Source organism: Anopheles coustani, chromosome 3 (genome assembly GCF_943734705.1).
Source record: "Anopheles coustani chromosome 3, idAnoCousDA_361_x.2, whole genome shotgun sequence".
Taxonomy (NCBI): domain Eukaryota; kingdom Metazoa; phylum Arthropoda; class Insecta; order Diptera; family Culicidae; genus Anopheles; species Anopheles coustani.
Genome location: NC_071288.1, coordinates 82,729,732 through 82,752,245, shown reverse-complemented (window position 1 = coordinate 82,752,245; position 22,514 = coordinate 82,729,732). Strand labels below are relative to the sequence as shown.

General features: G+C 43.1%; 1 protein-coding gene across 2 annotated transcripts; it reads right to left on the bottom strand.

The window, feature by feature from the left end:
* Positions 1-1,870: 1,870 nt before the first annotated feature.
* Positions 1,871-19,319, bottom strand: LOC131263234 (potassium channel subfamily K member 18). Of its 2 annotated transcripts, none has more exons than XM_058265438.1 (6): positions 19,157-19,319; positions 15,771-16,970; positions 9,366-9,463; positions 9,127-9,295; positions 3,219-3,421; positions 1,871-3,154 (listed from the first exon to the last, which is right to left on the bottom strand). In XM_058265438.1, exons 2-6 carry the CDS (start codon positions 16,318-16,320, stop codon positions 2,420-2,422), a joined length of 1,755 nt encoding a protein of 584 aa, XP_058121421.1. In that variant the 5' UTR covers positions 16,321-16,970; positions 19,157-19,319; the 3' UTR covers positions 1,871-2,419. The 2 variants fall into 2 exon arrangements, with proteins under 2 accessions (XP_058121421.1, XP_058121496.1); XM_058265513.1 differs by having other exon boundaries at positions 15,771-16,539.
* Between the last annotated feature and the right edge of the window lie 3,195 nt (positions 19,320-22,514).

Here is a 22,514-nt window from a genome sequence, read left to right as displayed (position 1 = left end):
GTACGTATCCTTTGGCACTACTGCTCCCGTAATGGGTATGTGGGACGGTGATCGGACAGAAAAGTAGTCCCCCACACCAACTCGCTCTCTTTTTCGCACACCTGCCAGCACTCACACAGCGGACGCGACGGACACACGGCGAGACGGCCGCACACTACACAACAAACACGCACACGCCCATGTCAACGTCGTTGGACAAGGACTTCCACGCAGGATTTCAACTGAACAGGATTTTTCCCATCAATTCCCACTGCTTTCCGGACACTTTCACGCTATTTCTAAATTTTCTTTCCACCCAGAATCCGGTCCCCCAACGGAAAGGGACTTTTTGGGAAGCCTTTTCGACCGTTTTCCTGACCGACCAGGAAAAACACTACCCGCGACGACACACAATCTGCAGCCTCACCAGAAAACGGCTGAACCAAGTGCCAGCGAGTCGCCCCACACTGACACAAATATCGATTAGGCTGGTGTCCCATCGTTGCCGCATGGTTGGCAGCGCTCACTTTTGACTGAAGCCCCGATGACCGATGGGCTGGGGGCAACGGAAAAGGGGGAGGTTTGTGGATATTTGGGGAATAAAAAATCACAACAAATTTTCCCCAACCGTGCTCGAGCCATCGACAGTTTGTTTTTCACGGACTGCGCATGTGCCGGAGGGCAGATGGGGAAGGCCCTTAAGGACATTCGGGTGCGGGATTCTCCTGATTTGAGCTTCTCTCTTTTCGCCGCGTTGCAGTTCTAACGTTCTGTTTATCATGCTGTCCTTTCATATCTTTCTAACGTGTGACGTTGGTGTACACACAATAAAAACACAGAAAGTTTGTTGGCTGTACAAACAAGTGGTTCAAAGCTTTTTTGTCCATCTGCTAGGGAAGTTTCGTTTATCCACCATAGCGCATTGTGCGGATTGAGTTCATGGACGTGTTACACGTGTTACGTTTGAATTTTTGACAAAGAAAACCGTTAATCGTTCTTTTGATATCGAAAAAACATGCTGCCAGGAGGTACAAGTCATTTGAATCTCAAAAACTGTTCAAGTGCGAATCCACGTGCAAAAACATAAGGAAAGTTTATTCCGATTTTGTTTGAAACATGGCGATGTTGGATAAAATAGAAAGAAAGAGAATTATTTCCTGAGTTCACTCAGGATACTGCGAGATATTGCAGTAGTGAAGCATAATCTGGAGAAAAAAAAATCAAAATTGTTGTTAAAAGCGTACACCTAAAGGAGCGTTGGTTTTTCTTTATTAACTCGCCTCAAACAATAACCAAATTTAATTTTTTATTTATCAGACAAAACTAATATACAATTCCTTTTTGCATAGCTTGTTTTACCTTCTTTAAAATACGATAATTTGTGAAAAAAGGTCTTATTCATCAACGCAAAGTTGAGTATACAATACTGTGCATACAATCTAAGACCAAAACTGGGGGATTACAAAGACATTTTACGATATCAGAACCGAATAGAGTACTAAGTGAGGTTTAAATCGTTGTCCTGCTGGAGACAGTAATGACAAAGTAAGATTAATTTCTTAACGATAGGTTATTGGTCATGTTTCGGAATGTTCAAATAACCCATTTTGTCCTCGACGGTTTCGCTGAACTGCATGCTGCCATTGAACCAACTGCCATTGAACTTTATAGCACATCGCTGCAGTACGTTTAAAATATTGCATTATGCTAATGTTTACTCGAGTTACGATAGAAAATGTATTGTAGGAGAATTTAAGCGATTACCTATAAGAAACTAAAAGCAGCAACGGTGCCATGCTCACCCTCAATGAACACGTTCTGCAATTTCTTTGTGCATTCCACTAATTAGGCATTTTAAACTAGTAAATTAAAAATTTATGTTATTGTTTAAAAATATATATTAGCTTTTATTTCGATCATACATATTCTGAACAGTTGAAACAGTTTTTTTGTTTGATGTACCATTTGTTGTGTCTTGCAGTAGCACAGCTGGAAGCTCCTTGCTTGAAGCGCATTATAAAGTATTTCGCAACCCTTACGGCCACGGATAGCCACACCCGCGTTCGGTGTTCGCCTGGCTTGGCCATTCTAGCCAATCGTCCTTAAACTTACAGCATTAAATAACAATCTTCTCCGTTCATTACGTTCATGAGCGACCTTTTGACTGAGTCGGCGTATAATTTAGTAACTATATAGTTCTTGTAAAACCTAGCTAGTAGAGATGCATCGAAAGAGCGGTTTCCGTGTCCGTCGACATCCGTCCACGAGCCGTCCCGGCACCGAACGTGTAACCGATTGTGCGTTCAGTGGTTGTAAGCGTGCAGCGCAGTTTCTTCGCCCCGAGGGGAACCTCATCCAGAGCATATCGTTCCGACCCCTGGATGGACGGTGAACGAGTTCGCGGAAGCGATCGTCGCCTCGTTCGCGCGCAGGACATCGATCATTCCTTCTTTTCCGGTTTTGATACGGAGCTGGACGGACGGGCTGGTAGGGCCGGAGTGCTCAAGACGGTACCGTTGAGACTGACGTTGGCGGCACTGGTCGGAGTGGACGTGTGGACACCGGCCATCTCGATCGGTGTCTGCACCGGCGAGTGATGCTGGGAGGCCATCTCCGCTTCGGCCATCTGCAGCCCGATGGTGGCACCGATCTTTGCGCTGGCCTGCCGGAAACTATCGCTCAGCTTCAGCTGCACCACGTTGATGCACATCGAGGTCAGTGCGAGACCGAAGATCAGGTACAGGATGCTGCACATCATGTAGATCGGATGCTGTGGCACGTAGTCACCGAAGCCGATCGTCGAGATTGAGATGAACACGAAGTAGAACGCCTCGAAGAAGCTCCAGTTCTCCCAGGTGCAGTAGATCGTTGCTCCGAACAGCATGTACCCGACCAGGATGACGATCGCGAGCGAGATCGGTAGGTTAAACTCATCGTCGATCTCGAACGTCTCTGGGATCGGCGTGGTAGGTGTTTCCGGTACCGGAACCGTCTCAATTCCCCCTCCCGTTGCTGCACCCGGCTGGCTTTCGGCCTGCGTTCGATACGTTTGGCTCGGAGCGGTTGGCGGCTGAGGGATGGTGGTAGCCGTCGTCGTCGTAGCTCCCTGCAGCTCATTGTCCGCACTCGGTCGCCTCACCATATCGTACACGACATTTAATCCCTTCATCACTTCCTGCAATTGAGTCGCATTTTAGTCGTAAGCCACCGAACGACGTCGTCCTTCCACCGCTACTCACCTGAACCTGGGCTGTTTTTCGAACCTTCCGGAACGATCCAGTGTAGTACAGACGACGCACATAGGACCAAACGAACTTTATACCCCGTGTAAACAGCTTACCGAAGTCTGCCAACACGATCAGGAAGATCGGTATGCCAATGATCGCGTACAGAATCGTCAACGCTCGTCCCGTCGTGGTAGATGGAGATATGTGTCCGTAACCTAGAAAAGAAAGTAAGGAGACATCTTATTAATTGCTTCATTCAATTCTCCAAGCGTAATAATTATCACTATCGCTATCAATAAAACATCAACCAAGAAAAACAAGAGAATGGATTTTTATTGTTCAGAAAATGGAATTCGTTGTGTGAGTGCGCTTTACCAATCGTGGACACCACCGTGAGCGAATAGATGACGCCGTTGATGAAATTCCACGCCGTGTTGCCGCTGTACGACTTCATGCCGGCCTCGAACGCGATCTGGAGTTCCTCCTCGAACTTACGCAAACGATTGCGAGCAGAGAGTTTCCAGTCCTCTTCCCTTCGGGCAATGGACACATAGAGTGAAGAGATTGTTAAACTACATCCATCCATCATTGACAAACACGAGTCCAGAGCACGCGCCCTTACCGTTGATTGTGGCTGGAAAGCCACAGGTGATCGATGAACTCCCGCTTCACGCGCTTAACGCCACATTTGTACTGCGACTCGAATGTTCCCTCCGTCAGCCGGAACACGATGCCGCCGATGCCGCAGAGCAACACCATTACGCCGAAGTAGAACAGGCAGTGGTTCACCTGCACCCGCATCCGAACGATATCCTCCGGATGATCGTCCAGAAAGTCCCGCCACAGGTCGACCATCTCTTTGCCAATCTCGCCCCAGCCGAACACTTCGCCCGGCTTTTCCACGTACGGCACGAGTGGCCTGCGTCGTAACTTTCCTTTAACGTCCTTCACGATCGCCGTAGCGTCCTTTGAGTCGATGGTTTCCACAGGATTCGCTTCACCTTTCGACTCCATCTCTTTCGACCGTTCCATCATTTCATTTTTCTCCTCAGTTTTGTCTCCCTGCTCCTTGCCAGCAACGCGTCTTTGCGTAAGCACCATCTCCGGTTCCTTTTCGACCTTTTCCTGCTGCTCTTGACTCGGTTTGGTCCCAGCCTCCGGTTCTTCGGGCTGAAAATCGGAGGGAAGCTCGGACTCCGGAGACGTTATGCCCGTGTCCGGTGCGGGGATCGGTTTCATCGGCTCGATCTTCGTCGAACGGGGCCGCTTCGGGGGCTTCCGGGGCGAAAAGCGACGCCGCACGGTCATTTGTGCCTTCTTCTCCTCGTCGGACGACAGCCGACCCTCGTCCTCGCTGCTCGACGCGGAATGGCTGGACGTACGGTGTGGAGCCTTTGGAACGATCAGAATTTTCTTCTTCGTGGTCGGCGGCGACAGTGTGTCCGCCCGGGTCGGCGTTTTGCTGCGGTGTGCGGCCGACGGGGCCATCGGGGGCATCGGCGTTGCCTCGATACTTCGCGCCCGCTCCTGCTGCAGTTTGGCCTGTAGTTTGCGGCTCTGCTCCTCCAGCATCTCCTCGCGGTACTTCTCGAACCGTCGCAGCCGCATCCGGTCGAGTTCGCGCTTCTCCTGCAGGAACTTTAGCTTTTCCAGCTCGAACCGGCGGCGCTCCTCGTTGAAGCGCTGCAGGTTGGCCTGCTGGGGACCGGCCGGCTTTCCTTCGGCACCGCCCTCCCCCGCCCGCTCACTTCGGAAGCGTTCGATGCGCTCGCGACGCTGGCGCACTTCCGTGTCCGAGATGCGCCCACCGTCGCTGGAATCATCGGTTTTTGGTTTGCTGTGGATAGAAGTTGAAAACAAAATTGATTTTCTTGTATTAATTCTTCCACACTTTGAGTGAGCTTTTTCATTAACATTTAAGACTTAAAATTTACATTAAACTATGCACTTGATGTGTTAGAAAATCGATTACATTTTTGACATTGTATAGCTTCTTATTTTGTTATCTCGTATTTTTAACACTTATGCAAAGAGCATTTGTATGTTTAACCTCCAAAAACATATTGAAGAATTTTGTAAAATCTATAAATATTTAACTTCAAACTCAAAACATTAAAGAAAGCATTTGGAGAATGGATTGTATTATTCAAACCGATACGAAACTTTTAATATTAACTCCTTCACAGTTTTGCCCGAGCCTGACAGTTTTTGTCGCCTGTTCTGTTTCTATTTTCGTTGTGTGACGTTGATTCTAAGTACACCTGTTTCAAAAACATGTCATTACATGTTTGTACATTTTAACTTATTTATGCGATACTAATCGATGAAATTAAACAAAATTTAACACAGTACTGATCTAAATCACAACAAAAATTAAAAAAAAACACTGAGACTGTGAAGGGGTTAAGATGAATCTTTATCGATATTAACGATTGCTGATAACTTGCTGTGTTCATCAGGAGCATAACAATTTTTACAACAATCTTAATGTGGCGAAAAATCTCCTGTGAAAGAACCCAATATTTTTATAAGGAGGAATTATCATAAATAATAAAAAAATAGGTCAACAAATGTTTCAAACAAAATATTAATCGTTAGACATTAAAACCATCATCCTCTAGATCTTATTGCATGATGTTTATAACAGCACATTTTCCATCCGGCTTTTATATGTCCGCGATTTGCATTTCATAAATATTATTTATACAAGCATATTCCATGTTATTTTTTGTTTATCACTATCACAAATTTTCAACTATGTAATTTTTTTTGTAAAAAATTTATCGATCTAAAACCTTGTTCAAACTAGCCTAGATTTTTATTTAGAAGTTCTAAAGTGACAGAAAATTGTTACAAACCCACGAGCATTGTGTACAAATGCTCTTATGGCATGGATTAGGGATGATAAATATCTTTGTTTCAAATCAAAGATCAATAAGGTAAATTAATCTATATCTATGAAGAACTAAAATTGATTGCTAGCATTGATAAGCGCAAGCATAAAAATTAGGTCTTCGGTTATTGAATATCCTCAATAATCAATTAACATATTTGAATATTTGACCTCAGTAATAAATCGTAGTTAGAAAGGGGTCTGCTGTTATAAATAAAAATTAAACACAATAGCAAAACGAAAATCAATGCAATCTGTCATGCCGCTAAATGAACCGGTGCCAAACTTACCGTGCCGTCGAGATGCTCCGCTTGGCTCGTCGCAGCAGGGAGAATATTTCCGGACTGCTCGGCACCTCGGTTTCGTCGCGCGGCACCGACCGGCTGCGGGGCGCCACGATGGTCAGCTTCTTGTCCTTGCGGGCCAGGATTTTGTTCCGGTGCGCGCTCCCGTACTCGATCGCCCGCTCGATCAGGCTCTTCTTGGACGAGGACGGGCTGCTCTCGACCGTGCTCCGGCCGGTGCCGCGCGTCTCGTCCGAGCCGCTCTGGTCGTCGCACGAGTTCGACCGGCTTCCGACGCTGCCGTCGCGGGCCGGATCCGGTGTCGATTCGCGCAGCTGGCGAGCCACCCGCCGGCGCCGTCGGGCCACCACCGGCACCGCACCCGCACCCGCACCCGGCTGGCCAGCCGTTTTATTCGCCTCCATCGCTAACACGCCCGGGATGGTGTTGGTTCGCGCGTGTCACTAACTCACTCACAGAAATAAAACGATCCGTCGATGGTAAAAATAATTTTCCACGCTTTCCCTCGTCCGAAGCACTTCCCCGACGTTCGCGCTGAAATATGACCCCGTTTTCACTTCGTGCACCACATTTCCAACCGGGTGGAAAACGGATACCGCCACCCGGGAACGCTCACTTATCAGCTGACAGCAATTATCGAATAATCACTTGCGTTAATAAACGGGAAAAAGCACTCGCAACGCCAGGTGTCCGGTGGAAAATCGTTCCACTCGCGCGTACGGAAAAACGTGCCCGCCTTGGTGAACCGTTCGGGACGGCCGCTCGGTGTGTTCTGGTATTCTGGTTGGTCAGAATTGGGGCTAAAAATAAGCGAAACCACATCGAACACGGTCGGTCGGTCACGCAACACGGCCATAGGTTTTCCTTCGTGCGGGGTCGTTCCATTTGTGTGTGTGGTCGAGACGAACCTAGGGTGTGAGTGTTTCGCCAATCATCACGAACAGATCATCTTCACCGGCAGTTTTGATTCGATATATGCTCGAAAGTGGCGACGAAAGGCGAAACGACGGAAAATCAGCTGTTTTCACGAAGCCTTCACTTTTCCTGCCTTTATAAAAAAGTCAGTTAAACAAACATTCTTGTGAAACATTCAAGCAGCTGACTTTAGATGGTAGAAAAACTTTATTTTTCTCCTACGATCTCCACCTACGTGAAAAACAACACCGCACACGTCACCGTAATGCGCATCCTGGAAAATGTACGCATCGCAAATGTGCAACCCGCGCGGTGCCGACCTGCACGAATGCAGATATTTTCCGAACACACGAACGGTCGGCAACCGACACGATTACTAACACTACTACCGACCACTACCTCCACTGGCCGTAGGAGAACATGGGCCTGCAACAAACAAACATCTGCCTCTCGGAAGGGTAAGTTATGTCGCAGTGCAATTTTCCACGACGGATGAGGGAAAACTGTGTTGCGTGACATTTTCCCACACGAGTGGGCATTCGATTAAGTGTGGGGATGGTACACGGATTTAAGGTTTTATTTTTGCAGGCTAACAACTTTCAGTATTGAACATGAAGTTCAGATGGAAAATTTGACAATGCCAGGTCTTCAAATTTATCAATTCAATTCAATTGATTGATTTTAACTACAATCGATTCAATATAATTCAATTGAAAGCAGTACGGACGATAGTTTGCATTATTACAGATTAAATAATCCTTTTTAACGAAAACCTTACTTTCATACAAGCAACAACTCCCAACAAATATCAATGAGCAAATTTGAAATCTTTCGCATTTTGTTGCAATCATTCGCAATTTAAATTATTTCTTTTCGTTGGTTAATTGACAATGATGATTTTCTATCAAAAGATGTTGTGTTTTTAAATGGAATTCGGAAGGTGCACTAAGCAGTGTTAAGTAAATTTGATTTTTGAATCATAATAGCTTTTTAGAAATTCATAGTACCTATACTTACAACAAGCCACAAAACCAAACGGATTCATAAGGTTTCGTTTGAAAATAATGTCGTGTAACTGATATTTAGCTAAAACTTCTTGTAGAAGGAGAATATTCATGGAGAAAAGGCATGTGTCTTGTAACTTTTCCCAAATCATGCTTATTTTCTCCAGCATTACTCCACCTGTTGAACAAAAACTGATACTTTCTTTTTGGCTTAAGCTGGCAGTGTTAAGTTTAAAACAAAAATGCTTGACAGATTGAAAATTCAATAGATTACTTATTAAAATTATGTGTATTAATTGCCTCAGAATGCCCAGGAACTACTTGTTGCACTTGACTGTTGTAAAACTTTATATAAATTCGAGAGTTAAGCGCTTGTTACTTAACACTACTAAATTCATATTTAGTGTACAAAATTCTATAAAGTTTGTCCAAAATTAAATTGAGCCAAGGAATAATATTTAGTTAAAAGCTATTTTTATAATAAACGCTATGCATTGATATAAAAAAAAACAACTTGGCATTTTTTGTTGTTGTATGGATTCCAGGCCTTGTCAATCGGTCAACCGGTGCTATAGTTACATGTGCGGGGTGAGTTTTGAACGTTCAATTTCTATTGTAAGACATTTAACGAAGGTAGCAGTACAGGTCTGCAATTTTAATGATTATATCGTTATTAGTTACTATAACTACTAAAACTTTTACTTCCCGGCTTCCGCCACTTGAGGTGCCACAGTAGCACGCTTTCTTTGGCTCAGTTTACTTTTTGACAAACTTTAGAATGTTACCGCACTACCATTCCTTACCTATAGTGGTGTAGATCGTGCCACAGTAGAACACCGCATTCCAGAAGGACCACGTCTTCTTCGTCTGCTTGCTCTCAAACGAGCCCTCCTTGAACGACTGGTACAAAACGGCACTGTACTGCTCGACCAGGTTGATGGCTTGCCCCTCCCAAAGGTCCTGATCCGGATTCTACCAAAAAAAAACAACAAAGTTCAATTTACAATGTGGCCAAATGTTCAACAGCGTGCATTTTACAAACCTCCAACTTTTCACGATCCATCGCTAAGATGCGTAAATTTTTCGCCAGCTCTCGCTTCGCGTGGTTCACGTTGGTTTCCATCAGCTTCTCGTGCGTTCCTAGCGAGCCTCAACCGGAAGCAGCGTGTTATCGGGGATGGTGCCGGAGATGGTTTGTTAGGATGTGCGGGTGTGTGTTTGTGTGTGATTTTTACGTTTTATTACAACAAGGAGGAAACAATAAAAGAGCAACCGGGAATTAATATTTCCGCACGCTGGAAGCGAGTAAACAGTGGCCGCACATTTCCGCAAAGTACCAAAATGTGCGTCCATCGTTCCGTCGTACGAATATTATAAACACACAAACGCCGTTCAACAGGCGTACGACTCTTCCTCGTACGCGATCGAACAGCGATCGGACGGATGACGGTTTGAAGAAGAGATTTCAACAACAAAACAAACTGATGTCCCACCACCCTTGGGATAACTGGTGCAGGGGGAGGGGTTTTCCGAGGGAATTATCGATGGCAGAATGAACAAAAACGAAAAAAACATCTCTAAATCAACCCGATCCCAGCCAACGAGATTGCACTATTTGTTTAACAATAAACGAGGCTAGCTCATAAAACGCACGACTATCAAATCCCACCGACGCACAGTGACGTAATGGTTTCGGTCGGTTCTTTTCTAGCTAGAAGCCCCCGTACGGCCGGTTGGAAAACTCGCCACTCTTGCGGTGGATTTTTCCGTCAGCTGGCGTTGCGTTTCCCCCAGGCGGGGATATCGGTCGGGAGCAAGAAGATCGTAATAAATCCCGCCCGAGGAAAACGATGATCTGCGAATCAACAAAGAAAACCATATCACACCAAACACACATAAACATACACAAACACATACACGTGCGTCCGTCTCCGAATCGATGACGTTTCGCGTTGAGCCCGTCTTTCCAACGTCAGTGAAACGAAAAGCGTCTCGCAAGAGGGTGGAAATTTATTTTTAAGCCTATTTCCTACCCGTAAACAACAAGAAGGGGAAAGGAACACCAACCAGTAAAGAAAAACGAAATCTATCACAACAGCACCCACCCATGGGTGGTGGGTGGTAATGAAATTCGAGCTACTTTCCGAGCAGGTGGAAGTTGATTTGAGCATACCCCTTTGCTTGGGACAGGAGGAAAGTGTTGCGAAAGTGATGGGAGGACACGATCGGTTAGACCAGGGATGTCAAACATGAGGCCCGGAAGAACGTTGGATGCAGTCGGTGACTCCTTTGAAACAATACATGGAGAGTTTTATTGGCTTTCGTTTGAATGGCAAAAAGTTGTGAACGTGCTTCCACGTGCTGTGAATTTCATACGAGCACGAGGACATGAGTAAGGACATACATTTGGTAGTGGACATGAGTAAGGGGTTTACACAGATTTTTCAAGAAAAGCGAAAAAATCTACAAAAGTTTTCGCAATTAAATTACAGATGTGTAGCAGTGTAAATGATTATAAACGAAAGAATGGCGTAAACTGTGATAATCAGCAACGTTTCAAAAACCTGAATTATTGAGATTAAGAGAATGCGTCTTGAATTGCCTCAACTTTACAATTGAAATGAATTGCAGAAAGTCGATCAGAACAGATATATTTTCATAATTAATGTGTTTTAGCGTGCTTTTGCTCTTGTTTTTCTGATTACCTTCTTTTTTTACCACTGTTGTAACGGAGAATAAAGACCGCGTTCTTTAAAACGTGACATCCAAGTGATACCAAATCCCAGTTCGCGCGTTTTAAATATTCAATCTGTGTTCTTTACAACAAATATGATCGTTGGTGATCTATGATTTTTTTTAAATTGCGCGAGAAAAAAAGCTGTAACAAAAATTGATGAAATATTTGTGGCGATTTAAGTCAAGTTGGAATTATTCAGAATAATTTTTTTATAGAATGCACTTCAACCAGCTTATATAAACTTCTCCTAGGACTCCATTGTAAGCAATTGGTTTCCAAATTCTGACGAAATATTTTTTTAAACATATTTTGCAAATCAACACTATTGTGCTTTTTGGTAGTGAGTTTAGATAAGTAAAAGTGCATAATTACTACAGACAACTGACTGCTGGACATCTGTAATTTAATTTAGAACGAGTATGCAGTTCGTCAGCTTCGTTTTCCATGAACACTACTTATTTTTTTGTCTCAAAACATATGTGTAAAACCTTTGTTTTTTTTCACCGCAATAATGAAAAGTTATATATAATTGATAGCAAATTTATGAGAACTAATATAATACCCCGAAAAAAAAATTTAAGTTTAAGTTAAAAGCATACTAATAAGAACCTATTTTCATAAATCCAACAAATGTGACGTTTTTACCCGCAAACCTATTTTGGCGACGAAATGCAGCGAGGTAAACTGAGTTTGACATCACTGGGTTAGCCGATCGCATTCATTTGCCTTCGGAAAGCAGAAAGTGTGAATCAGGAGCAATCCGATACGTGACCTAAAGGATAAACCATAATATTACACCGATCGAAATGGAGTCTAATGCGTTCATTAGTGGCCATTAGCAAGCAGTTAGTAAAACCCAAAATCAAAACCATTCACACAATCTACACCCTCCTTAATCATCTCCGCGAAAGAGGGAAAAGAAAAAAAAAACGGAGTTTGAAATCAACCAACTAAAAACGTTGGAAAATCACGATCAAAGTTCCGGTGCTGGAGTTGCAGTGCTCGCACAACTAATTTATCACCAGCGTAGATCTTCCGTGACGCGGCAATGGGAACGATCGATTAATAAACAACATTTCCCGGACCGGTTCTAGATGAAGTGCTAACGGAATGGCTAACTTACCAAAGGCGCTAGCCGGCCCCGGTTCAAAGCTGATATTGACAGCGGCGATGGTAGTAGTCGTAGCGGCGGCGGCAGCGGCAGCAGCAGCAGTAGTAGTACTAGCAGCAGCATCATTGATGCCGACGGTATTAGCAACATCTACTTCCGGCTGATTGTCGGCCTCACCTAAGCCAGACGGCGTTGCGGATGGCGGAATAATCGTAATGTTTAGTCTCTGGCGCTCCACCGAAGGTTAACGCAACAAGTTACGAGTCACCGTTCGCCCGCAAGGCAGTGATATAGGACTAATATATTAGCGGGCTCGATTTCGTAATAAGCATTCTGATGTATTATGGATAAGTTATCAAAGCTTTATTTTAAGTGTGAAAGTTCACTCACTTTAATGAAAGTGAGAAAGTTCAAAGCTGCATGGTCGGGGTATGCATAATTGTGGGAGGTACGGAGAAAGCTACATGACGGCAGCTAGCTTATAAAGATTTATAAAATTCGCATTACATATCGAAGCAGAAGATGGGAAGCCTAAATTAATGAGTGGGAGATTGCATAACGCAGGAAAATGTGGAGACATAATATTAATGTTGTTAGCTTATGAAAGGCGATCAAGAGCTTGCTACTATCTCTGCATGAGCTAATAAGTAATATAACCGAATACCCATATTACGAAAAACTATTTAGTTGGGGCAATTTTTCGTTATGTGGTTTTAATTTACTTGAAAATTATAGTGAGATCAAATAATTGATTATCAAGTTGAGATTGAAGAGCCAATTTTATTTTTAAATAACTGTAGCGGTTTAATTTTGAAGTACGAAGACTAAAGTTTCATTTTCTTTAGAAGTGTCAAACAATTCTACTAATTTCAATCAATTGTTTTTTTTTAAACTTGTTGTAACAAGTTCGCAAGATCAAACAATGATTGTTACAACCGATGAGATTAGAACAAAAATAAAATAAATAAAAACTATACCTATAAATCAAAGTGAACAAATTCAATCTATTTACATTAAAACTGAAATAACTGGTTGTTTTGATGCAACTTTGAGTGTTATAAAAATTATATGAACAACTGCATCAAAAAGAGGTTTCATAAAACAAATTAAAAGTAAATAAATTTATTCTCTTTTTTGTGACATTTATACTGTGTCAATCTTGTGTTTGACCGTACATATGAGAATGATGAGAATAATTTGAAATTTAATATTTTTACTAACTCTACCTTTACTCATATTATTAATTTAGCTGGAAGTATTCGAATGAAAAGTAGCTAAACTTTTCTAGAGCCTATTTACTGGAGACGATCGTTAAAAAAAAGGATGTTTGTTTGCGCATTGGACATCAAAATTTAAAAATATCCTTCAAATTTCCCCCAACTCATGGAAAATAGAACAGTCATTAGAAAGAACGTAACACATGTTCATAATCCAACGCATTCACGCATCACATTCCTTTCAACGATATCAAAGAAACCATCATCCCGTTTAAAGATGAGGGCGTGTAAAAGCCGCGCTTTGAAACGTAATCTCCGATCTAAGACCTCTTTTTTACTGCCTTTAGTTTACGAACGACCCATGTTTAGCGAGCTGCCCGAAGAGTCCATTCCGTACATAAAATAAACGAAACTGGGCGTTCGGGGGAAACACCGCGACCAGACGCGCACAGGTCCACTTTGCGATCGCGATCGTAAATGAAAACCACCTGCGCGTCCGTTCGTCTCGGAGCGAATCCTTTTTGCCCCACGGAGCACATCCTGCGTCATTCGATTCGTTTGTCACCACACTGGGCGTCCGTCATCGGATCAGCGATGACATTTGACAGCGGACAGCGCGGAATTCCTCGGGTCGCGAAAAGAAATGGGAACACGAGCTACGCAATGGTGTGGAAAATGGAAAACCATTCCGTCGGTCTGCATGAGGTGGTGAGATTGGAACAAGAAAAGCGCATCGGAAAAATAATGACACCAGCAGACAAGACCTCTCCGAACGTTCAATGATAGGGGGGAGGGTGGTGGGGGGCAACCATGGTGACCCCTTCGGACACGCCGGGTGAAGATAATTTTAGCGGATGATTAACGGAAAAATATTAGGGGAAAATAAAAATAAATAAATGCGACCGCGCACTGCGCTAACGACAGTCGATTTCGGCGATGGGGTTGGGGTTTTGCCTTCTCGCGCTCCCGTTGTTTTCCTTCGGACACATCTGGGATGATGATGGCCAACCGTTGTTGTGTTTAGTTCGGCCGGCCGCCGGCGGATTCGGAGAGACTAAAGATCGGCAGGGATTTATGTAGGGTAAGAAGGCAGAACCGGTACGAACGTGGCCACACGGCGCCGTGTACGAGCATGCAAGATTGCAGGATTACGAATGAATAAAAGCATTTAAAAAGAGCGTCAAACACACGGACATAGACCGAGTACGAAAAGAAAACCACCAGAAACGGTGGTTTTCAAACGCGGTGATATTCAACGTGATGTGCTGCGGCAAATGCTGATGTTGATGACGATGGAGACGATGACGGCGTGTGTGTCGTCATTCGAGCTGCTCGACGAGAACGGTAAGGTTGGAGCAAAAGGCCACTAGATGCGAAAGTGTCAACAGTCGATTGATGTCGGATGATTTTGAGATCAAAATATTTACGAAACGACGGTGTCATCCATAAACATCATAATGATGTTTAATAAATTCATTCAATCGTTCTTCTCACGTTCACTATCGAAGCGATAGAGAGCGCCGTTTAAAAATGTAATCCAATCACATCGCATGATGTAATACAACTCCTCACAACTAAACAAATTAAAAAGCTGTAATTATGTTACAGTAATTGCTACCATTTTTTAAAATAATGACTAAGAAAAGCTCCATACGTAGTTCTCTTGGAACACGTTATTTAGACAATTGCAAAGTAGGAAAATAAGAAAATGAGGGATAACTAACACTTACACACTTAAAAAAAGAGCGCTTCATAGAAGAGAATGAATATAAGAAAAACTAATTTAAAATATCATCTTATTCATTCGTGGAAACTCATCGAACATCCAAAAATCAGTATCAATTCTTTTCGATTAAATTAAAACAAAATAGTGACAAATCTTTCTCCTCGAAAATTTGGGAAAAGTAACATTGGTTTATATTGACTAAAGAATTAATATATTTATTCTATTAATTTGATGACCCATTCTGGTCCCATCTCTCTAATCAAATTCCTAACAGATCTGTTAGAACGTTTTTTTAGTATTTGTAGATAACTGTCGTTAGTTTTGAGACCACATTATCGTGCAAGAGAACGAGATTTTTTGCATAATGATTACATATTTAAAGTTTTATTATAAACATACATCATTTTCAAATCAACCGATTGAATGTTGGTATGTAAAAAAAAGTTGAATAAAATGCAGAACTGTCATAAAAATCCTAGTCTTAATTAACAATTTTCCATCTTTACTTTTGCTCTAACCTAACCGATATTTAACTTCTCGAAGGATGAGCTCATCCGAGATGTGAGATAAGCAAAAAGTGATAGACAAAAAACCCCAGACTCGACAGGAATCCTTGCCAATTTTACAAACCCTTCGAGACCATCGGCATGACCTACCTTCCACCGCGATAAATAATGCCGCCCCGGCCACCGAGTAGAGAAACAGCATGAGGAAGAGGAAGAAGTGCGTAAACCACTTCCGGGACCAGCGGGTGATCTTGGTGTACATCCAGAAGACGGACTTCTCGCCGACGCCCAGGCCCGACTTGGCCGTGTTCACCGTGAAGTCGCGAAAGCCCTCGAACTGCTTGAACATGAACTCGCCCGCCTTGGCCGGGTACATCGAGTAGTAGTCGGTGTAGTCGGGCGCCTCGACCGTGCCGTCAGCTCCGAGCGAGATCCTGGTCGGCGAACCGGGCGTCACCGGAATGGCCGCCGATCCGGGAACGTACAGCGGGTTCTGGAGCAGAAGTTGCTGCTGCTGCTGTTGCTGATGGTGAAGCTGTTGGAAGTAGTGGGCCGGGGAATATTTGGCCTGTGGATGGCCGGCCGCCGCCGGTGGCACGTAGACGGGGGGCATGGTGATGCGTGGCCGTCCGGTAGCCGCACTTCCGGCCCCTACCCCGGTCGCCGGAGGTGTCTTCGACGCTTCGGATGCTTGGGTCATTTTTTTCGCGGAAGAGTTTGACGACTTGATATACTTTTATTACGTTTCGACAGACGTCCACCGGATGTCCTTGACGATGGCGCACTTAGAGCCAGCTAATGAAACACTTTCCACGAACTGCCGCCTGAATCTTTCTCCTCACCTTCGAAAACATATCACGCGGTCGCCTTCGGCGCCATCCGTTTATTAGGTTTACCCGCGTTTTGCAAGAGGAATTATCTTCACGCACGAGAGAAAGCACGATTGCGAAACAAACGTCTGGTTGGGTTGTTTTCTAAAATTATCTCCCAAGAAAATTCACGCCTTCGAGCGTCTTTGCTTCGCTCCGGAGGACACTTTTCACGAACTTCAGAAATTGGCAAACATCGAATCACTTTCACCTTCGTTGGTTTTTTCCCATTCAATCTTTCCGTTGGCGGCGCGTACAACTTTAATACACTTTTGTCCAGCCGCCGAGAATTAGTTGGTCGGTGTTTTTCACCGATTTTCCACACGCACTGATGCAACCGAGGGCGGCACACTCGGAAAACACGGCCCACGGAAACCCCCTCGGGGCGACACACTTGGCCACAATCTATCAATAACGCCCGCGTATGCCACCAGCTTTTCGGTCACCGCATTTTCCGCCCCCATCCGCCCGTTCCTGGTCACTGGGGAAAAACACAACCATTATGACAGTGAAAATGCATCAACAGAGCCGGCCCACAGTCACCTCTCTACCACAAAGTGTGGGATGTTTCTCGGGCAGAAGTGTTGTTTTTCTTTTCTACCTATTTTACTCTGCTCGAAAATACGGGAAACATCTAAACGAACCCAAAAAGCTGTTCGTTCGGCCATTTCTCGCGGCAGAGAATGCGTGTACAATTAACGCAACTGTCAAATAACGGCCGAACGCGCGTCGTTAATGGGAATTTTTCACCTATTGAGCATTTTTCTTATTTTTTATGACTCCCTTCCACTATTGCGCGATTGTTTTTCTTCTCTTCTGCATGTGTGCATCTCCTTATTTTTTTTAGACTTTCCGTTATTATTATACTCTCGACTCATTTCTACACCGCGTCGTTTTTAGAACTTTTTTACATTCGTCCCGGCTGATTAATTGTTCCATCCGGATGGTGCTAAGGGCTAGGAAAGTTAATCCCACGAGTGCCCCTTCGGCTAAGACATTTACGTCAAGAAACATCATGTTAGGGCTTGTAGTTCATATCCAAACAAAACACATTGAGCTAACTTTTGAAACCATTTTCTTGTATAATCATAATCTTGATTTGATTTGTAAATAATTGTTTATTGTCCCATGTTTGTTTTCGTCAGTTCGGTTTAACAACATCTCAAATAAAACTAATCAAACATCGGAGCCAAAATAAAAAACATTTTTTTTAAACGAATATTGTGAGTAATAAGTGAAAAATCCGTGGGTTCGAATCCCAACCGAGACCGGACCCTCCCCTGTACGAGAGGACTGACTATCCACGTACAACAGGGAAACAAGTCTCGTAAGCCCTTAACGGGCAGGCATGACCAAGAGGTCGTTACGCCAAAAAGAAGAAGTGAAAAGTCCATTTTGTGTTTTTTTATGGAAAAATTTGATTTCGTTCACCATAAAAAAAGCACATTAATAACTTTTTTCTGCTAATGTTGTTCTACAAATTAGTCCACTGATTTAAAATTCCCTGGCCAGTAAGTTCAAACCAAACAAAACTTTATTGTAGAAGGGTACAATTACCTACGCACTTGCAGCAACAAGAAAGCGATCAATAGAATTCGATTTTATTTAAAGAAAAAAATGCTTAAACTTTAGAGACGCTTTTATAGCATTCGACTGTTTTCAACAGCAGTAACAACTTACGACTTGTTAGTGGAGAAATTGTCTCTTTTCGTTTGCCAATTCATATCGAAATCGTGAGCGACATCCACAGCAGCACATCATTCGCACAGCATCGTCTTACATTTGCCTTCGTTCGCAGGGTCGTCGAGGTGAATAATCCGAATCCGGACTGGATCGATATTTTATTTACTGCCGGGCATCTGAACGGACGGTTGCAGTGTCTAAGGGGCAAATATGTGGCCAACTATGCGCCCTGCAAATGCTCGGCATTCCGATGGTTGAGCGTGAATTATCCTTCTTTGCCCAGGCGTAACGAGAAAACGGCGAATGGAAGCACTATTCTGTGCCCAAGACTGTGTGAAATGTGTAATGATGGTTTTCAATCCAAAAGCGAGATGAGTAATGTACGTTTGAGTTGAACATAAGCGGGATATTGCTTTCAAAGATACGAACAACTAAGTCAAAACCAAATAACCAAATAACGTGAGTAAAATTCATTTGTGAGAATTAACTGGTTGAATTAAAAATGCAAGGAATTTCTAAGGAAGTAAAGGGCGCTATTTCTCTTTTTTCATCTTCATACATTTATTGTTTACCTTACTTATACTTTGATCTTCTAATTTGCAATGCTTTGTGTGGCTCGTCAGGACGATCACCTTAAAGCCCGCATTCTTTTCCGTTGAGTTAAATGAAGCAGGTCGGTAGAAATAATTGGCTCGAGATGAAATGTAAACCAATGGAAAAGCTAGTGCTGTCTGACAACGAATCATGCTCCACAAATGGAAACGCCACCGTAATCGGTTCAGATGGAGATCGTTTTGATTTTACTCGCATTGTCGAGCGAGCCACTGTCACTTATCTGACCGTTCGTATCGTTACAGTAACAAACACCACCTGGCCTTCGATCACTGGTGATCGTTCCTGATGATTGATTTTCTTCTACACTTCCACAGATCGCTACCATAAACGACACTTCCGCGTACTTCCATCGAGCATCATTAAAATTACCAATTCACTTGAACACGTTGGAGAAAAGACTCCCGTCGTGGGCACCGTCGCTGGACTGGGTATGATTTCACTTTCCACCGAACGTACGACGCCAGCCGGTAGACCGTGGCCGTGCCCTCTCGAGGATGCCCGGAGCAGCGCTTTACAGCGAGCCAAAAAGGTCCGTCACCAATGCCGGTTAAAGGTTGACTGAGAGCAGATTTCGCGAGAGCACGGCCGAGAGATGGGCCGCTACGAGTCAGGGATCAGCCGGCCGCACGGTGGTCTTGTGCGGTGCGCGTCGGGGGACATGATTAAAATTAAACATCATATTTAAGACAGTGCGCATAGGCATAGACCATATGCGAAATCAAAATAAATTAGAAAATAGTTTACTTCTTTAACATGGTTGTGATGAATCAACATACTTTAAAAATGTAACAATCATTGAAAGAGGTTTTCATGTTTTTCTTTACCTTTACAGAAGTTTATAAATGTTTATGCTAAATGACATACATCCAACCGGTCGGAGAATTAAGAATCTATTTTAGCTTCATTCTATAAGATACATGCCAAGTTTCATAAAAGAAGCGAATAACGAAAGAAAAGGTTAAATCACAAAAGTATCAGATAAATGAAAACATCAAATTGTCACTAAACTGGTGCTAAAAAGAAAACTTAATTTTTCAAATGAACAAAGTTCTGCAGCCTTTCAATGTGTACATGTAGCCTTTCAACATTTTTTCAAGATTATGAAAAAATATTATCAATGTTAGGAATAAAGTGTTAATTCTTTGCATGTGTTATTTGTATACATATTTTATCGAATATTTAATAAATAAACAGTACGCTAGTGTGAAATTTAGCTAGTGATGCAATTTAAAATATTAAGAAAATCACGGAAATCTTCCGTAATTTTCATTTCTTTATGTTTAAGTCTATTTAATTTATTAACAAATGTTCAAACTACACTTTGTAATTTGTAACTATACTCAACTTTTAGACCACAGTGCAGGAAAACAAAAATTAAACATTTACGTTTAACTATGAGCAAATACGGCGACCATGCGTTCATATGATGACGTCGTTCTTTTACCGCAGCAACTGGTTTACACTCTCCGCTAGCAATTTCCCCATCTCTCTCTAGCTCAGAGATCTGAATCTTCTACTGACCTCCCCCCGCTGGTCGACACTCCCTTCTTCCGGCTACGATCCTGACCCCCCCCTTTCCGCAATTGTCTTGTCAGACCCTTCGCGGTACATTGTAATTTGAGGTCTTTCCAAAAAGGGTTCCGTGCCGAAGGGGTCGCGCCACGCCGCGTAAACTTTTCTTCTGCAGCGAAAGGCAAGACATGCTGGAAAGAAAAGGAAAAGCATCGGAGTTTCCCTCACGCGTCTGGTTCCACGGCCAAAGAAATGCCGGTGCGCCATCGCCATTGCAACCACCATGCAGCAGCTGCCGAGCCGTTCGGGGAGTTTGGCCAAGCGCAAATACGCGTTTTTTTGCGACACGCCGGAAAAAAACAAACTCAACGCGTTACCTCGGTTACGGTAAGGGTGTAGTTCTACTAGGTGATTTGTATGAAATCCGAAATATTTAAACATAAACCGAAAATTGCAAAACAACTTTATGCAATCGATTATTCGATTATATCGACAAAAAATATATCTTTTTGTTATTGATGTGATAGTAATGAAAATCTCCATTTTTTTCATCTATTCACGGAACGAATTAAATTAAATTAAAAAGATATAAATTAATATAAAAAGTAATTATTTCGGCAAAATTTGCTCCCTTTGTGAACCAATATAATGATGCTTGTACTAAAGATTTTAACGTTTTTTTAAATGGTATCAACATATTTTAAAACCTGCTTCAAAAACAATACATGTATTGAATTTTTGTAACTAAAATATGAAAAGAAGATTAGAAATGCTACCCAACGATTCGCCACATTTTCATCGATGCATATCACGACCAATTTAAGTACCGTAAATAGCTAGCTCGAGCTGATTCATTTCATTTGTACAATTTTTTGGCCCTTATCCAACATGTAATGGATCCGAACGTTGTCTGCCACTACGTTCTACTAGCTTTTTTTTTGTGTATTACTGAAGGTAAAAACTGGCTAAAAGAATCATTGATAATTTTGACGATGTAAAGTTTTGGCCGAAAGTAAAACGGTAGATTGGATAGTAATCGTTCGTACGAAATTACTTTATTAATTTGTTTGCTGCCTCCTTCGGCACAAACGGGGTTTAGTCACGATGTTTGACAAGTTAATCCTATTTACAAAACACCAAGGAAGACATCGTCATAACGTTTAAGAAAAACTTCGTCACCTTCTATTAAGCCCGTTTGGGTCGTGCAAAAATCGTCACGTACCACAAATGACACTTTCCTTGCATTTGTAGCACGGACATCAGCAAAAATAGAATCGGCGATCAAGATGGTCTCAGTTTCGTCCACCAGACGCGTAAGTGCACTGGAAAATTCGCTTAACTCACCCGCCACAAATAGCGACCGAACCATTTCTTTTTCGCCGTTCCTGCTGAAGCACATGCCCGCTACCCATTCATAGATTTTCCAACTGTCCTATGCTGTGGGTGACTCAGTCAGTCGAAGCAGACCGAACATCGCGCGAAGGGTGTAATAATATCACTGGGTCACACTTTTCCTCGGAAGGAACGGCAAGACACCCAAATGGTCGCGCCCTCAGACTCATGCTTGATCATCGGCTTATGAGTTTCGATCGGCCGTGGAGCTCCAACTTCCTCGCAGATCGCCAACGGAAGAAAACTGAACCGTAACGCACTAATTACGCGCGGTTGGACATGTTTCGGGTGTGTGGAAAACCGATTCCCTCACTTGGGCCACGAAGGTTCGAAGGGAATTCTACAGCGGACCATGTTATTTTTAGGACACCTCCGTTCGAAGGGTCGGTGACATCTCGGTGGGAGGGAAAATGTCCATTAGTGCGTGGACCGCGACAAAATGCGTCCCGGAATGCGCCTCCACGGAAACTCCGGTGAGTGGTTTATCATGTCGGACGATGTCATCAATACTTCTGAACGTGCGCTGCCGAAGTTTGTTTGCAGTAGATTGTATTTTGAGGCAACCGATTTGTTTTGCAAACAGACATATCTAAAGAGCGAGTAAATTTTACTATCTCAATATAAATTTTTCTCATTAGAAGGGACAAAGCAAACATCATTTAAATCAGCATTAAAGTGCCATCATGCTATTTTGATTAGCAATTTTATTACGATTTATATAATATTTGATTTTTTATTAAGATAGCGTTTCAAAGATAAAGCATAGAAAATCGACAACATATGTAGTATGTATGCAAAAATTTAGAAATATCTCGATTTAATA

Coding starts and splice junctions, on each gene's coding strand:
- LOC131263234 (XM_058265438.1), bottom strand. CDS start 16,320: ATGACCCAAGCATCCGAAGCGTCGAAGACACCTCCGGCGACCGGGGTA. Junction 3,422..9,126: donor CACGATCTACACCACTATAG/GTAAGGAATGGT, acceptor TTTCTTTTCTAG/GTTACGGACACATATCTCCA. Junction 3,155..3,218: donor GAAAAACAGCCCAGGTTCAG/GTGAGTAGCGGT, acceptor ACTCAATTGCAG/GAAGTGATGAAGGGATTAAA.